This window comes from Taudactylus pleione, unplaced genomic scaffold (genome assembly GCF_031769625.1).
Source record: "Taudactylus pleione unplaced genomic scaffold, aTauple2 ptg000423l, whole genome shotgun sequence".
In the NCBI taxonomy this organism is placed as follows: domain Eukaryota; kingdom Metazoa; phylum Chordata; class Amphibia; order Anura; family Myobatrachidae; genus Taudactylus; species Taudactylus pleione.
Window position 1 is genome coordinate 962,395 of NW_028284825.1, and position 15,313 is coordinate 977,707.

The 15,313-nt window shown below is 35.1% G+C and overlaps 1 protein-coding gene and 1 pseudogene across 1 annotated transcript in view; both read left to right on the forward strand.

Annotated features, from left to right (window-relative positions):
• The window catches only part of LOC148506143 (uncharacterized), a 177,807-nt gene extending 169,164 nt beyond the window's left edge, over positions 1-8,643 (forward strand). Inside the window, 4 exon segments of the mRNA XM_088447194.1 lie at positions 7,533-7,584; positions 7,718-7,784; positions 7,897-8,068; positions 8,516-8,643. Coding sequence (XP_088303320.1) covers positions 7,533-7,584; positions 7,718-7,784; positions 7,897-8,068; positions 8,516-8,643 — 419 coding nt within the window.
• A 91-nt stretch (positions 8,644-8,734) lies between these two features.
• The window catches only part of LOC148506144 (uncharacterized), a 138,091-nt pseudogene continuing 131,512 nt past the window's right edge, over positions 8,735-15,313 (forward strand).

A 15,313-nucleotide genomic window follows, 5' to 3' on the forward strand; every position in this document is an offset into this window, starting at 1 on the left:
CAAATCTGACTTGAGAGGATAGGTGGTATATATATAATTGTGATGAGTTAAAGGATAGTTAAGATATAGTAAAATATTAAAATAGACTAATAACTAAGGACATATAGCAAAATCACACAGTATAGAATGCACTAATAATTATATTCAATCTAGATCAAATTACAAATAAATAATGGTATAATTTGGTTACCTAATATATGGCTAGGAACATAGTGTAATCAAAATGGACAGGCAATATGTTGCTATTATCACCCTCAAAGTGACACATTGATTTAGGCATGATTTTTGTTAATAATTTGGAGCAAGGGACACCCCACCCTTTCTAATCGGATATATACATATTATTTTTAAAAATGAGAGCACTCAATTGATCTGCTCTTACAAGTAAACTTTATTTACTTAAAAGTAAATACATTTTCAAATAAACATAGCATTTCAGTGGAAGCCTCCACCATTATATTGTTATTATTAAAAAAATGCTAACACATGGGATATCAAAATTATAGATGTTTTTTTGCACATATACAGTATTCATTTAATGAAAAATCTATCTATAATTTAAATTTAAATGTAATGTGTTATGCATGTTAATTGTGTCTATGCCAAATGTATATAGTTATATAACTTACATAAATATTAATAATTACAATCTGTGATAAAAAATATTTAATGTTAAATATCTTCTGTTTTTATTTATAACATATAATGGTATCAAGTTTAAGCTATTTCATCGGTCACTCGTGATACAAACACTAATTAAATAATTATTTTTTTACAATAGTATATAAAGTATTTCAATGTAATTATTTATTATCAAAAAAATTCACACGATGTTTCTATATACCAGAACATGTCTCCAAAGCATATACTTCTAAACACATTTTGCAGCTGTGACATTAACAATCATGTAACGAATATAATTAGGTATTTTCAGTCAATCCAAAGGAGAAACTCCATTGTATTCTATGCTCTCTCCCATTGTCATTAATACATACCAACTGACTCATTGGAGCCAACACAATAGCACTTTCTCTAGTAATTAACAAAGATTCTCTAAATAGTTATGCCATTTTACAAAAAAACTTTTCATGTGTTGTTAGAATATATACAGAATGCTAACATCTCAGTGCATTCTAAATATATTTAAACATTTATATAGTAAATTACTTAAATCACAAAAAATCTAAATATAACAGAATAGACATTGATAGAAACATAGAAAATTTGATGGCAGATAAGAACCACTTAGCCCATCTAGTCTGTCCCATTTTTAAACATATTGTTACCTCAACCCTTATTGATTCTTACTTCTTCTGAAGGATATCCTTATGTCTATCCCATGCATGTTTAAATTGGTGTGACATGTATCTTTATAATAGAGACACAGACAGCATGTGCTTTTAGTGTACAACTTCTGTCAGTCCCACCAATAAAAATTTTAAAAATAGAAATACATTTATAGTATATTCATATAATGTGTAGATAGATAGATAGATAGATAGATAGATAGATAGATAGATAGATAGATAGATAGATATTATTATATAATGTAAATAAACATATATAAAAAAATACTTTATATCCAGCAGCATTGGAGAGTCTGGATTCCAGTATTGGAAAAGAACATAATAGAGATCAAACAGGTGAGGGGGAAGCACAATACAAGATATACAGATGGAGGCACAATACTGTTGGGGGACATAATATTGGACTTACAGATGAGAGTGCCACAAAACAGAACATACAGATGGAAGGGCATGTTGGGCCTTATACAGGGCACATGGGAAACTCCTGGCCTGGCCAGCCTTTTTTTCATTCTTGTTCCCCCTGTGGTGACTATGAACAAGTAAGAGTCATCTACAGCATTGGTGCAGGTGTGCAATGTGCACTCCCTTGATCCAGCAGCCTGTGTGCCCCATACACTCTGCACCCATTATACAGATGTATCCAGTTGTAACAGTGCAAAAGGAACATTTAAAAAAGTTGCTTTTGCACTATTGTGTTAAATAAATATTTATTAAATTATGTAAAAGGTCTGATAGTCTTTTAAATTTTTTTTTAAATAATTCTCTCTTGTGAATGAAAATAATTGACTCTTAATTTTAGAACAGAGGGATTAACATTGATATAAGTGTCCTGTGATCCCCGTAGCCTTAATCCAGCCCTGGTGAAGGTCACTTGTGGAAAACGGTATGTTGTGTCTGGTGCTTGAGCAAACAATATCACAGTTTAATGTGACAGTAGAGACTATAGGTTTTCTTCACAGAAGAATATAGGCATATGCATTTTACAAAACTGAAAACAAATATTATAATGTCTTGCTTTAAATACTGTAGATTTGTCAAAGAAATCTTAAAGAGTTATATTAGTAAATATTTGTAATGTAATATAGGTATAATATTTTTCGAAAACACAAAAAGTGATAATAAAATTTTGCCTTAAATAATGTCAATTTGTCAATGAAATATTTAACATTTATATTTAATAATTAATATTTGTAATGTAATATATACAGACGTGTTCACACATACACCTATTGTCAAATTGCACCAAATAACCCTGTTTGGCACATCATAAAAATATCACTGAGCCTTTTTCACTCAATATTTTAGAAAATGTCTGTCTTTTTGCACTGCTAACATGATAAAAACACCCTATAAACCCCTGGTGTACTTACAGTATGTTCTATATCAGTGCAAAAAATATGCTAATCTGAGAAAAAAGGCAAGAGACTGAAACTAATATGATTGAGCTGCACCATCAATTTTGCCATGCATCATCATGCAAATTTACACTTCCACGATTGAGAGAAAATATTGAGGGAAAAATATTTTATGCTAAAATGCAAAAGTAGCTCTCCATGGCGTTAGTCTAAGTCACACCATTTTCTCATCATACAATGCAAATACATTTTGTATGCCCTCATATAATTCCTAAACATTTTAGGAAGTTTTATCTGGGAAATTCTCAAAGTTATGAAACAACTGTATCTGTAACTGAATTTAGTCTTATAACCAATAGAGCAGGCAACAGATATAAAAAGTTTTGCCAATGTGCAGTATTTTGGATATTTAGGCTTAGAATGCTTTTTAAAGTTCGATTTAAAAATACATATATTTTAGGAGGTAATAATTGATCTATCATAGCTACATCTGCTTCTCTATATACATTTTAGAACATCTCTCTTTTTTGAGTTTTAAGGGAATGCAATATTTAGCAGAAGTCTGAAATTTACATTTTGGATGTGATTATTCCTCTAAGTGGATATAGAAAAAAAATAGTGTAAAACTGATTAAAAAAAAGCCTGATTCAGCATGGATCGCTACTGTGATAATGGCTGCATAACTGCACGTAGTTCTGCTGTGAAAAAATTATAATGTTTGCAACCGCTCAGCCAGCATAGAGAGATCCACTAACACTTTCTAACATCCATAATACCTCGAAGTTCTGTGTACATATCAGTAACATTGAGTAACATCAGACCCTCATGCATAATTACAGCAGCTCTGACCTGTCTCGGAAATTGCAAGTCTCATTGCATGCAGTGAGTACACAAGCTGCATATGCCCAGGGCAGTAGAGAGCCCTGTCGGGCCCAGGTACAGAAGGGGGTGTGGCCTAATCACAGGAGGCGTGGCCATGCCCCCATGAGAAAAAAATAAACAAACACACTTTTACTGGGTGCAAAGCCAAGGGCTGTGCGATTGCCCCCCCCCACATTCATAGGAGACTGCTGTTGTTGCTGCTAAGCAGCCAGGAGCAGTCTCCCACTGCAGCTCAGCACACACCGGGCCCCTGTGGAAGCCCGGGCCCAGGTAAATAGTACCCGCTCCCCCACCCGTTCGGCGCCCCTGCATATGCCATCACAGTGGTTAATTTGTACATGCCCACACAACAGCGGTCTAACGGACAGACACTATCGTACCATCAGCTGATCTATGTATGCAGTTGCAATTGTGATTGATGCTGAATCAGGCCCAAAGAATTGGAACTAGCATAAAGGAGAACTACTCCCTTTAGCAACACTTTTCTGAATGTATGAGGAAGGATTAGGTGCAAAACATTTAAAACAGAGAAAGACCAACTTTGGTGTCAGACAGAAGTAGCAAATTTGCTCTCACACAGCCAGCTGGGATTTCAGCATGTGATAACAATAAGAATCCAGAACTGTTCTGTAAATCCGTAGGTGGTTCAGTCTTTGAGATTAAATAAATTGTTCCTTTAATGGCAGTAATGGTGAAAGTTTTCCATTATACAGCACTGCCAGCACTTTATAAATACAAGATCATGGTGGTACTCAGGGGTATGCAGTACCAGCATTTTTTGTGTCTAATTTTTATTTTTTATAACTAGGTTCTTAAGTAAGATGAATTCAGGAAAATTATTCCAGAAGTTAATAATATAAGCATCTGCATACTTATCCAGAGTGTGGAAAGTGCTATAAATCTAGAAGTTGTGGCTGTCCTTTCATTTATTGCTGCAGTTGTGTCTGTGACTTCATGCTAATACCACTACAAAGCCTTTCCCTGGTGTACATGCAGGTGTCTGCGACTTTATGCTAATACCACTACAAATCCTTTCCGTGGTGTACATCTGTGTGTCTGCGACTTTATGCTAATACCACTACAGAGCCTTTCCCTGGTGTCCATCTGTTTGTCTGTGATTTTATGCTAATACCACTACAGAGCCATTCCCTGGTGTACATCTGTTTGTCTGCGACTTTATGCTAATACCACTACAAAACCTTTCCCTGGTGTACATCTATGTGTCTGCGACTTTATGCTAGTACCATTACAAGGCCTTTCCATGGTGTACATCAGTGTGTCTGTGACTTTATGCTAGTACCAGTACAAAGCCTTTCCATGGTGTACGTCCATGTGTCTGAATGAGTAGAGACTGAGACGCCGATTCACAGCATCTATAGATGCTGCATTACATTCTGGTGTGTCCTTAGATGCCACCATCGGTCGCACCATCAAAACTTGCACCATTCCTATGGCAGGTGCATTTTCTCCATCTGAGTATGGCCTCCTATGTGAGTGGTTCAGCATCTTTGTAAACAACCACTTTATGCACAAATGCCTGCAACACTCCCATAAGGTGCAGCATCTCTCTGTGTGTGTTTAGCCACCTGCCTGTTACGTCACTGTCCTGGAACCCCGCTTACATTTCTGCTACCATGCCCCTTAATTTGATCTGCAACTCTGTATAAATAAAATCAGGACACGTTTGCTGTGACTTGGACAAATGTGCACAAGAAAATACATTGGCCTTTTGTGAGAATATCGGTATAGCGTGTGATTCTGAATCAGGCCCTGTATAAAATAATAACATTTACCCTGTTACTAGTAAAAGTAATGTTTCCATCAAGCAGTATGAACTTCATGGTGGTAAAGATCCAATACTATTATTTCAATATTTGTTGTGCTGCAAAAGATCCTTGATAACCCTGTGTAATAGTGGTGAGGACAAAAGCTTTGGCTGTCATGTAAGTATCTAACATCACCAAAAGTAAACAGCTATCAATGTTATCAGGACTGTGAGTGTCTGCACAAGCACAGAAAATTATACTTTGTGTTGTCCTGTTTGGTTTAGGTTACTATCATTATATGATTAGATATTGTAGAGTTTTTGATCTGAGCTAAATCCAGCACAAGACATCACAGTCTCCAGTTGCCACAGTGAATGTTATCAGTGCTCTGAGTATTTGCACAGGAGCAGAAAGTATGCATCATAGATCTAAGATTGCACATTCCAGTGCAGTATCTGTGGTTATAATTTGGTAGGGAAAGCAGCATAAAATGACAGAGTAATCCATCATTACCTCCTCCTTCAAACAATGGGTTGGGCATGCTTCATTTTTTTTGGAGGTGTTGAAGGGGTTGGACTTGCTTTTGGGTATTTATAGGAAGGAGTTGGGAATGTTTTATGATCTCACAGCTCCCTGTTTCCAGTGTCACAGATGGCAGCACTGTACACAATGACCACTGTCATTCTACTGATGTTGAGTATCTTCAGTCTCTGCAGTGCAGGTAAATAATGTACTTTGTCTTTGTTTATTACATTTGTCAAATGATGTAATAAGCTTCAACAAGGGTAAAAGTTATTCATACTGTATATAACATGCAGTTAAAATATAAATGAATGCTGCTTTGTTAGATAACCGTTTAACTCATTGTATATTCCTCAATACTATTTACATTGTTTGGTTAGTAGTATTAGTGTTTTGGAGGACAGCAAATGATTAATTGTGAGATGTTTGTATATGTCCATGTGGCATATCAAGCATGTGGATGTCCATAGTGGCAGAAAGTATTGACCTTAACCTTAATCCTAACTTTAACACTCATGACAGCCTAACCCTAACCCTAAAATCATCCTACTGTACCAACAGCTGTCAACACCATCTGGTGTTGACGTGTTGACTGTCAACCATTACTTTGACAATCTTTTATACCACATACTTTTCATCCAATTAAGTCTTAACCATGCATGCTTTAGATATTTTTTTCAATGGCAAAAATAGATCATTATAAATTAATACCTTCAGACAGTAGATGGAAGCAGTACTCTAATTATAAAATATGAACAGGATGTGGCATCACCACTACATATAATTATTACATGTACGAACTATATTGTTTATGTTCTAGCAAAATAAAGAGCATAATGTGATTGATTAATTTCCAAAGCTCCTTATATATAACTATTATTTAATCTTGTTTAGGAATAGGAAAAATATTCACTTATTATCTAACTTACATACTGTCATTTTTACAATACATGGAATCAGATCTAAAGTTACAATACATTAATTTTTGTGTACAGGGGATCATTTAAAGAAGGATAGGTGTATTTTTTTGAATAAGATATATATTTACATACTGCATCAGTGCATAAAAAATGGGTATGGTTTTTGTGTATAGATTAATTTAGCTCCCCTCTTTCTAGATGACAGTGGCTTGTACATTAGCATTGTGGCTATATTAAATAACTGCTACTTAAATAAAATTACCATTTAACTGCTGCAGGAAAACAACAAATATTTATATATAATTTTATTTATTTTTTTGTTACATGGAAAATGCGACTTTTACATTAACAATAAGACTGTCAAGACACTATTCTCTAAAGCATATATGTCACTTCATTATATTACTAGACGTTGTAAAACTTTAGTGAAGTGATGCACTCCCAGGTAGCTATTGGAGGTATTTCTGCTCACCATATTTACATGGTGTGAATTTGAGGACCAATCAAATCCACAAACTCCATGATATCAGAGGAATTGTGGCTTTCGCACTGTACTTCCTGCTCACACATCATCCTCAGCCTCTGTTATTGGCTGTCGGACAAATCATGGAGCCATGAGAAAAACAATGGTATGGTGCAACCCCAAGGGCTCCTGTGAATGGCCCTTGGGTATAATGAATGTTTCACTATTTGTAGAAATGGTGCTTTTTCTATCTACATTTCTGTAACTGCTGCTGAAATCTCTATATCAGGTCTCATGTAATGTTTTCCCTTTTCTAGTACAAGCATCTTGTTCAATGACAGCAAAAAACACAGAAGAATCTGTTGCACAGTAAGTTCTAGCTACAATCACAAGTTTTATCAAATGGCAATAAATAATCTAAATAAAGAATTTGGAATGTGTTTATGTTTTGAATGATAATTTCTGGAAATTCAACAATTATATTCCTTTTTGCATCTCTTAGTGTCCTATGTCCCTCTGGGTGCCTTGACACTGGAAACTCTATTTGGGGAACGGATATCTACACAGATGTAAGAGAAATCAGAACTTAACTTTTTATAGAACAACAATTTTTAGCAGCTGCAACCAAAAGGTAAATGCAGATTAATTTGTATTTGATATTGTGTCTATTGTTATCTTTAGGATTCTTCCATTTGCCGAGCAGCTATCCATGCTGGACTACTAACCAATGATGGGGGACAGGTGACAGTGAGGAAGACTGAGGGCCAGACTAGTTATAGTGGGTCCACAAGGAATGGAATAACAACCAGTAACTACGGAACTTGGTCTGGGTCATTTATATTTCTCACAGCAGGTATTCCTCTACCAAGTAATAGTGAGAGACATACTATGGGCTCTGCAACATTCTGCATACAGTATATAGCACTGATGTCATTTTGGGAAATGAAAGCATTGCTGTATTGTACCGAGTTATTAATTAGAAGTTTTTATGGCCATTTGCTGTTACTACACTAATTACTTTATATTATGATTCAAATTTTGTTTTTTTTAATGTACATTACCACTGCATTGGTTCTCTAGTAAGTATCTGAATATATATTGAAAATATACCTTACTGGATGATTATCTGCAAACAATTATACTTATTGAAGTTTAAAAAGTATATATTTAGCATGTGCACTATAGTAAGAATAATATACATAATATACAGTAAAATATATTATTTATATACATAGTATGGAAAATGAGTCACATGGTAGTATTTAATATAGACTCCTGTGTCACATTCTTTTTATATCAGAAAGTAGCTGCAATCACTATGCCCAGAAAAAAATTCTGGTGCAGCAACTGAAGCAGTTACCACTTCCTATGTCCTACTCAAACTGTACCCACCATTCTCCATTTTTCTTATTTAAAAATAAAACTTGAATGTATAAGGGGCTATACAGCCTCATATAACACTCAACTTGGATAATAAACAGGTCTCCAAGATAAATAGTGTTGACATTCTCAAATCAACATGAATGACCATGACACATCACAAAAAGCTGCCTACAGGGTGCATTGGTACTTGCAGATCAACATCAGCTGGAGAACCATAGACTACCACCCATTGTCCTACAATTCAGAGACTGATAGTATAGTGCTCATTACTATGAAAGATGTTTTTGCAATTGCCAATATCAACTTTTAGTTTGGCATTATTAAGATTATTGTTAGGTCCTGAATAAATGGAAAAATCATTCACCCTTCCCCTCTAACTGGCTATCAGAAGCACACAAATAGAATACAAAGCATGTATCTAAAAATACATTATGTTTTACTTAGCTTTGATGAATAAGGATAGCATCCAAACAATAGAGTCTGTATCTGTGCACACATCTCAGTTACCATGTATCCTCAAATTAGGAAGCAATTCACTTTTAAGATAAACTTCACATATTACTTCTCATAATGAAGTATCAACCCTACACTTTTTAGATACTTTCCAATCATAAAAATAGATTATTATGATTGAATACCTTTAGGCAGTTGATTGCAGCAGACTCTAATTAGAAAATATGAACACAATGTGGCATTAACACTACATAAAATACTTAAATTATAAATCTATATTGTTTATATTCAAGCACAATAAAGGACAGAATGTCATTTTATCCAAGGGTTTCAATATATAACCTTAATTTAATCTACATTTTAAATATTTATTATGAATGAGAAAATCGTCACTTATTCTCTAAATTTGAAAATACATAATATTAAAATATGTTTATATTTAATTATATTTATTTTTTATTACATGGAAATGGTGATTTTCAAACTAATTAATAGCGCTGTCCAGACACTATTCTTTATAGCATATATCACACTTTAATAAATTACTGTATGTTGCACAATTTAGTAATGTGACTTTAGCACTCCCAGATGCTGTTGGAGTTGTTTCTTGTCACTACTTTTAAATAGCGTGAATTGAAGGACCAACCAGAATCCACAAACTCAATGATCTCACAGGTTTTATAGCTTCTCAATGGTCTTATTGGTCACATATTATCCTCAGATTCTGTTATTGGTTGTAGTAGAAAACATGGAGCCATGAGAAGAACAAAGGCTTGACGCAGCCCCAAGGGTTCCTGTGAATGGCCCTTGGCTATAGTGAATGTTTCACCTTATCTAGAATTGTTGCTTTATATCTACCTCTGTCACTGCTGCTGACATCTCTAGTCCAGGTCTCATGTAATGTTTCTCTTTCAGTACAAGCATCTTGTTCAACAACTGCAAGAGACATAGAGGAATCTATTACAGAGTAAGTCCTGATTAAAATCACATGTTTTATCAAATGAAAATAAATTAGATAGATAAAGAATTTTGGAATGTATTTATGGTATGAATGTCACTTCAAAGAAATTAAAAATCTGTATTGACTTTTGCATCCCTTAGTGTCCTATGTCCCTCTGGGTGCCTTGAGAACATAAAATCTATTTGGGGAACTGATGTCTACACAAATGTAAGATAAATCTGTACTTTGCTTTTAGTTTTTATAGAGTAAAAAATTTTAGCCGATGCAAACAAAATGCAGAGTCACATGTAACTGACATTGTGTCTATTGGTGTCTTTAGGATTCTTCCATTTGCCGAGCAGCTATCCATGCTGGACTAATAACCAATGATGGGGGACAAGTGACAGTGAAGAAGATTCAAGGCCAGACCAGTTATACTGAATCCACAAGGAATGGAATCACAAGCAAAAACTTTGGAGATTGGCCTGGATCATATATATTTCTCATAGCATCGACTTCAATGACTCATAAACCTACTGGAACAGCTACCCAAGTACCACCAGGTATTTCTCTACCAAGTGATTGTGAGAGACAAACTAGGGTCTCTATAACACACTGCACACAGTATGTAACACTGATGTAAATTTGAGAAATGAATGCATTGCTGTATTGTATCTAGGTGTTAATTAGTCATTTGTTTGGCCTCTTGCTGTTACTACACTAATTACTTTATGTTATGCATCAAACTTTTTTTTTACATACATTATCACTGCATTGGTTCTCTAGAAAGTAGCTGAATATATATTGAAAATATACCTTGTTGTCTGATTATCTTCAAACAGTTATACTGATTGAGGTTCATAAAGTGAATATTTAGCTTGTTCTCTGGGTTAAGAATCATATACAGTAACAAAAATATTATTTAGTGTACATAGTATGGAAAATGCACATTCAGTTTTTATACTTTTGCAATATATGGAGGCACATGGTAATATTTAATATAGATTTCTGTGTCACATTCACTTTATTTTAGAAAATGTCTACAATCACTAATCCAGATAAAATTATCTTGTGCAGCACCTGAAGCAGTTTCCACTCCCCATGTCCACTCCTAACTGTAGCCACCATTCTCTACTTTGCTTATTTAAAAGTGAAACTTTAAGGTATAAAAGGCTGAACAGCATCATAGGACACTCAGCTGGGATAATATACAGGTCTCCAATACAAATAGTGTTGACATTCTCAAATCAACATGAATGAGCATGACACATCCCAAAAAGCTGCCTGCAGGGTACATTGGTACTTGCAGATCAATATCACCTGGAGATCCTTAGACTACCTACCATTGTTCTACAATTCAGAGACTGACAGTATAGTCATCATTACTTTGGAAGATGTTCTTGCAATTGCCAATATCAACTTTTAGTTTGTTATATTTTAGATTACTGTTAGGTCCTGGTTAAATAGAAAAATCATTCACCTTCCCCTCTAACTGGCAGAAGCTCACAAAGAGAATACAAAGAATGTATCAAAAATAAATTATATTTTATTTAGCTTTGACGAAAAAGGGTAGCATTGGAAAAATAGAGTATGTATATGTGCACAAATCTCAGGTACAATCTACTGTCAATTTAGAAAAGTCATTCACTTCCAAGATAAAATTTTCACAAATTAACTAGAAGCGCAGCATGATGAAGTCTTAACCGTGCGCTTTTTAGATACTTTCTAAATCATTCAAAGAGATCATGATAATTCAATAACTTTAGACAGTTGATGGCAGCAGTACTCTAATTAAATATCTAAACAGGAGCTGGCATTAACACTACATAAAATGCTTACATTATAAATCTATGTTGTTTATATTCAAGAAAAATTAAGAACATATTGTAATATATTTCCAAGGATTCCTATATCTAACTTTTATTTTATCTACATCTACAATGTTATTTACAAATTAGAAAAAATCACTAAATGTATAATTATGGAGGTGAATAATTTTAACAATAAAGGAACCAAATCTAAAGTTACACTTACAATGTACAGGGGCTCATTTAAAGACATATACATTTACATACTGTACTGCACCAGTTCACCAAAAATGTGTATAGAGTAAAGTTTATTTTAGATTCCTCACAACAAGAAATGGGAGACAGGGAAGGGCTTGAAGCAAGGAAGCATAAGAAGGACATCATGAGATAGTGGCAACAAGATTAGACATAGATCCATATAAAGATGATCCTATGGGTGGGGTATCTTTTCTTGATAATTCAAAGATACTGTATGTAGTGATCATGATGACTGATAGCAGTACTATTTATCTGCTTCTAAAGTGCTGGTTATATTATGATAATTGTATCTAACAGCTAATACATTAGCTCTGTGGCTATATAAATTAATTTTTTTCTACTTCAATTAAATTTTCAATTCGACTACTGTAGGTAAAAATTTACAAATTGGTGTTTTTAAGGGGAAAACAACATGTTTATATTTAATTTTATTGATTTTTTTTGTCACATAGAAAATTTGATTTTCCGATTAATAATGCTTTTAAGACATAATATTCTATAGCATATATGACACTACATTATATTACTATATGGTATACAATTGAGTAATGTGACTAGCACTCATAGATAGCTGTTGGAGGTGTTCTGTCCACCATATTTAAAAGGTGTAAAAGATTGACCAACCAGAAGCCACAAACTTCACAGATATCACAGAGATTGCTGCTTCTCTTTGGTCTTCCTGCTCAAAAATCATCCTTAGCCTCTGTTATTGACTGTGGGACAAACAGTGGAGCTCTAAGAAGAACAATGGCTGGAGCAGCCTCAACAATTCCAGTGTATGGCCCATGACTATAGTGAATGTTTCACCATATCTAGAAATGATGCTGAATATCTACCTTTGTAACTGCTGCTGACATCTCTACAAGAGGACTAATGTTATGTTTTCCTCTTATAGTACAAGCTTCTTGTTCAACAACTGCAAGAGACATAGAAGAATCTTTTGCAGAGTAAGTCCTTGCTGCAATCATGTTTTATCAAATTGAAATAAATTAGATAAGCATTTTGGAAAGTATTTATGTTATGAATGTTACCTTTTGGAAATTCATAAACTACATTGATATTTGCATTCCTTAGTGTCCAATGTCCCTCTGGGTGCCTTGAGAATGGAAAATCTATTTGGGGAACTGATGTCTACACCGATGTAAGATAAATCTGTACTTTGCTTTTTGTAGAGCAACTTTTTTTAGCAGCAGCAAACAAAATGCAGAGTAAAATGAAAATGATATTGAGTTTATTGGTGTCTTTAGGATTCTTCCATTTGCCGAGCAGCGATCCATGCTGGACTACTAACCAATGATGTGGGACAAGTGACAGTGAGGAAGATTCAGGGCCAGACCAGTTATAGTGGATCCAAAAGAAATGGAATTACAGCCAATAACTATGGAACTTGGCCTGGGTCATTTATATTTATCATAACACCAAATTCAGCAGGTATTACTCTACCAAATGACAGTGAGACACACACTATGGGCTCTGCAACATACTGCACACAGTAAATTGCACTGATGGATAGAAATTATGAGAAATTATTTGATAAAACATCAACCCAATCAGCATCAGTTACCATTAATTGTAACATGGCTATAAACATTTCTTCATTATTATTGGCAGATATTTTTTGATGATTATAATCAGGAGCAATATATTGCATTAGTTGACATTTTTGATGAGGATTGCTTTAGCAGCACAGTTCTGTATTTTAGATCTATTTGGTTGTTGCAAATAAAGGTGAATACACAGCAGCTTTGATTTAAACCAATTGAGTTATACACCAGTTCAATGCCAGAGGGTCAATTTATCCATTAGGAATTGACTGTAAGTGGTGGGCTCCCCCAATTCCCCTCTTGATGAGCCCCATCCCAGCTTTTGTCTAGCACTACTCCCCATAACCTGTACTTGTGCAGTAGGATGCAGCCTCTGCCCTGTTCCTTAGCTCTGCTCTCAATTCTCCTTCAATGTGGGTCTTCTGGGGAATGCACATGTGCTAGTCCACTGGAAGGTTATTGTCCAACACACCCGGTCTACCTCCTGTATTTGCTTTTGTTTGTATAGTCAAGCCCCCAACTCTTCAGTCATTTACCTTCTTTTACAGTGCCTTGTGCCTCCTTCCCATCATTCCCCATCAGTGTGGCTTCTACCCCTATTTTGCCCTACATGCTTGGCTTTTGATGCCTTCTACATTCTATCGGCCAATGCCGTCCAGTTTTAACTACTATGTCTCTAGCCAGGAATAGTCCAGGGCTGCTTCTGCTGCACATCAACACCATCGTAGGGCATAATTTTTTTCTTATTTCTTCTCACTGCATATTTGTCAGTGCCACGTGTTCAGGTTGTGATGGATGACGATTTGTCTGTTGCAGGTGGTCCTGATTCAACTGAAGGTGGTCTGGATGGTGGTTCAGGTTTACCAGATCCTCAAGTAATTTACTCTGTTCATACTTCAGCTAAATAGTTGCCTGGTCATTCCTGGTCAGTGCAGGTGAGCATGCGTCTAATTGTAATTTTGATTATCATTTGCACTGTAGCAATGGCAGAATTCTAAAGCACAGAATCACCACTGTAAGTTACAGGTATATTGGGACTTCATGCACTATTTTAAGGACCAGCATAGTAGTCAGCAAAAGCAAGTGGTTGTCACAGTGAGTAGCATTGTACGAACATCATCATTGTACAAGAAGTTTGCTCTAAGTTTAGGGAGTGCATTCAAGTATGTTATTTTGTCCAAATGTTCACAGAAGAGGACAGATAGGGATTTGAGGTAGCAAAGGGGGTTTGGAGAGGAGGCTTTTCACAATTATTTTAATTGGATAGACCGAATGCTTGTTTTTGACATTTGCTACTTGGTAGTAAGAATTTCAGAACATTTAATTTTCTGAAGGTTATACCTAATGCACAATGATTTGCTTCACAGCCTCATAGCACTGAAGTCCTGGGTTCAATTCCTGCTAAGGTTCAGTTTGTGGAGCTTGTATGTTCTCCCCATGTTTGCATGGGTTTCCTACCAAACTCTAAAAACATACTGGTAGGTCAATTGGCTTCCAACAAAAAATTATCCCAAATGTATGTGTGTGTGTATGTGGTAGGGAACATAGATTGTAAGCTCCACTGGGGTAGGGCCTGATGTGAAGAACAAAATATTCTCTGTAAAGCCCTGTGAAATATGTGTGTTATGCTAATAACTTAATAAATAAATTCACACAATGTAAGATCCCAAAACTGCCCACATAACCTTCATGGCTACCATATCTAATTACAT